Source organism: Cystoisospora suis (genome assembly GCF_002600585.1).
Source record: "Cystoisospora suis strain Wien I chromosome Unknown contig_11990, whole genome shotgun sequence".
In the NCBI taxonomy this organism is placed as follows: domain Eukaryota; phylum Apicomplexa; class Conoidasida; order Eucoccidiorida; family Sarcocystidae; genus Cystoisospora; species Cystoisospora suis.
In genome coordinates, this window is record NW_027164753.1 from 1 (window position 1) to 3,709 (window position 3,709).

At 54.4% G+C, this 3,709-nt stretch overlaps 1 protein-coding gene across 1 annotated transcript; it reads right to left on the reverse strand.

The window, feature by feature from the left end:
- Positions 1-28: 28 nt before the first annotated feature.
- Positions 29-3,709, reverse strand: CSUI_011461 (wd g-beta repeat-containing protein; the record flags this gene model as incomplete). Its single annotated transcript, XM_068071559.1, has 4 exons — positions 29-1,104; positions 1,274-1,387; positions 2,241-2,526; positions 3,555-3,709. Coding segments are annotated over 4 exons (1,159 nt in total), but the record flags the coding sequence as incomplete, so codon positions are not given.

The following is a 3,709-nucleotide window of genomic DNA, read 5'->3' on the forward strand; positions in this document are numbered from 1 at the left end:
CAGTAGCGACGCGGCAGCACAAACATGACCCATGAATGTGATTCTTTTTGAAATGGCCCTGGTCCAAGAGCTTGCTCCCAGGCAGGTATCGCATCGGTGATTTTCCAGCCCTCGCAGGCCGGTCAACGACTAAGATGCCATTGCATTCAGGCGCGTCAACATGGGCGCGCAAGGCCACGGCAGGGCGCGTAAAGTGTGTCTCCCGCACAATTGTTTTTGACGTGCATACCTACGCCAAACAGCTTTTCTGACCCTCCACAAACCCTGTACAGTCAACGGGCTGCTGAAAACACCGCCTCTGCGTGGGAAGAGACGGAGCCGAAGCTGCGGACATGCTTGGCCACAACGGCAACTACCGCCAGGGGACTCCATACACACGGAAACAACCTGCGGGCTCTCTCTCCGGGATACAATCCGTGACTTTGCCGTCCCCCAAACCACCACCAGCATCTCAAGGGGGTGCGGGATCATACTCCAGCTGCACTGTCCTTCGTGACAGTTCAGCACTTGGACCACACGTTGATGCCACCATCTGACGCGCCGGCTATCAGCCAGCCGCGTTCTTCTTCAACTTGCAGACAGAGAAGTGCCACTGCACGACGCAGGTCACTCCTAGTTGCCTCTTCGGCAGCCACTTTACCGAAGGTGTTTGCACTGCTGCCGTGGACCATACGCCTGATTACGAGGCAGTCATCCGTGCCGTTCGCGCCGTCGGCAGCAGATACGGCGGCCCTTTGCAGGTCCCATCCCACCAACGCGCCGTCATCGCTGCCGCTCAAGACGCACATCCGGTAGTCTGGAAGAGTGTCGTTCAGATGACCGCTGTCCCCGTCACTGTCGTTGTTGGTAACTGAATGCTCTTCTTTCAGCCTGTTTGGTAGCGGGCGCCCGGCACTACGGACGATACTCGATCGTTCGCTATGCCCTCTGTCTCCAAGTCCGGAGAGATCCAGGAGCGCGAACTGAACTTCCAAGCGATAGTTTTGGGTTTGCGAGTGTCCACTCAGCCCAAAGAGAACCTCCCCGGTGCTCCGCTCCTGCAGGCGTATCAGTCCGTCACTACATGAGAGGAGGAGACTCTGACCATCTCGAGAAAGACACATACTGCAGGGAAAAAACAACACAAAACGCTTCATTAGGCCACTCATGTGTTTACAGCCGGAAACGCAAGTTCGGATCTCAGGTCCGTCACATGAGAATGTCTTCCGGACACAGTGCGACAGGAGACCGTGTCCCCTTGGCATCCTGCGGCGGCCGGAACCGCAACCCGTACCTTGTGATGGGTTGAAAAATCTCGTCAGTGTGCAGCCGGCCCTGGCGAATATCGTACTCGTACACGCAACCGTCGGCGCTGCAGGCAAGAAGACTATCTCCGGTGCTCAACAGCCTGTGCGCAGAAACGCCACACGCGAACTCAGGAGAGAACAATGACAGGTTGTGGCCAAATCGGCCTGTCCCTCAAGCAAGAAGGAGGTGGATCGAGACCTGTTTTTATGTGACCTGGCCTCAGCGAAGATCATTCAATCGATCAAGGGGGATGTATACGACTCATGCCTCGTCGCCAATGCTAGTGTCTCGTGTGAGAATATCGTCCTGAGTACAAGCGTCACTCTTCCCACCGTACACACAAAATCGTGTCAGGTGGGCAGCATCTACACCTGGCCTGTCTACCGATGTACTAGTTCGCAACTAGTGTATGGTTCCTCCACTGTGCTGGACGATATCCGGCTTCAGCTCACATATTCATATTGGGTGGGTAGAACAATCACGTCGAAGTCTTCGACAGATAACTGCACCGAAGTCAGCATCCTAGCCGTTTGAAAGCATTCCTTCCCCACGGCCAGCATAAGCACACTACATCACAATGTGTACGCACGAAGCAACGAACAGCAGTAAAAGCCCAACGTGGCTAGAGTGTGCACAGAGGGCTAAAACCTGCACTGTCTCGCACCCCTGGCAGCTCAGACGTTCTCCACCACACTAGCATCGGACTTCAAAGCACAGTCAACGGTGGAACAACAGGCCAGAGATCACCGATCTACAGCCATAGCTGACTCACTGCAACAAGCTCTGTGACCTTTCGATATGAACCACCTGTCCTGCTACGTGAGTTGGTGTTGTTGCCTTCTTACCGCAGGTATCGTGGACAGACGCGGGAAAGAGCACAGTCGTCTCACGAACACCACGCCGACGTGCTACGCCCTAGTAGAGGCCATGGAACATCGTTCCTGAGACATTACCCGGTGATAGAATCTTTGGCATCACGCATGTCCTGAATGCATCCATGCCTATTATTCAGCCGCACGTCAAAAACGCGAACCACCCGGTCGTCGCCTGCCACTACGGCAACGTGAGAATAAAAGGAGGTAGCGCCCGAGGGAGCGTAGCTAGTCCCCTGCGATCTTTGGAGATTCCGACCGTCCCCCGAGAGGCCAGACGAACGACCACCAGACGGGTTGAATGTGCGATGAACGTTGGATGGCTGGTCAACTACGCCATCAAGAAGAAGACACGTGCGAAGCTGACCTGAGGAACGGCGCGAAGACAGACGAAAGCACACACGGGCAGCACCAGTACTTGCACCTCCTTCGCGGGAAGACGGGAACCGTCTATATACGCCCTCGAGGATATGTGTGCGGTTGTGTCTGTGTCCATGTGTGGACAGTTCCACATGGCATTCTGAGCCAAGAGGGACAGAAAGCCAAACCAACGAGGAAGTAGCCGGTTTCCACTGAAGAGGGTTCACTTGGTGAGTTTTAAAAGGACGGGGGACGCAGCAGGTGGCGTCCTCCTCCGTGCTAGGTTGGGTGTAATACCCATGACAATCCTACTATGTGGTACTGAGAGTTAGTGTCATGCTAACACTCAGAAGGTACTTTCTGATCCCAGCGAGTCACTGCATACTTGTCTTTCGTTCGTCGGGCCCTTCTTCGCACGGCTAACTCGCCGCGGTTCCGCCAACTGCAGTTGCCGATATGACCGCTGGAATAGAGTGGCCACATCGGTCCACACCGACCAGAAGCAGGCAATTTTACTGTGTGAAGGCCACAGCCCAGACCCATCAGCACTGCATGATTGGAGCGTTTGCTGCGCATCTAGTGTATGGAAGTGAGACTAAGAAAGAAGCCTCGAGACTGCCACGTCAGACGGATGCGATGGGCGAGTGTCTTTTTCTCCTCAGAAACAAGTTTGCCCTTGAGAAGTCGGTACACTTAGAGTAATGAAACTAGAATGAGAAGCAACGTGCACCGGACTGAGTCTGAGTACACAGGCCCTGAGACCTACACACACACGGCTATACGGACACATCTCTCTAGTGTGATTGCCACAAGGAATATCGACCAGTCTGCATTTGCACAGAGGAGGCAAGGACCAGCTTCTGCACGGGAGACCTCTCCGAAGGCAGTGTCGCCGGTGGAAAAGTACGACCACCGGTTCAACGTCCGTGCCCTATAGCATGATCGCCACATTTACTTGCAGAAAGTGGGCCCAACAATACAGAGGAAAAAAAGAAGTAAAAGAGTGCAAGCTCACAATGGGGAGAAAACCCTTACCGCGATGTCTAGGAAAACCCTTGATGACCTGCTGCCTTTCAATATCCCAGAGAAACGCTCTTCCATCGACGCCTGTGGAAAGAAAAGTCTTATTCCCGAAGCCACTGCTAACACATGTCACGACACAGTCGTGTCCGCCTGCCTGGCCTCCCCCT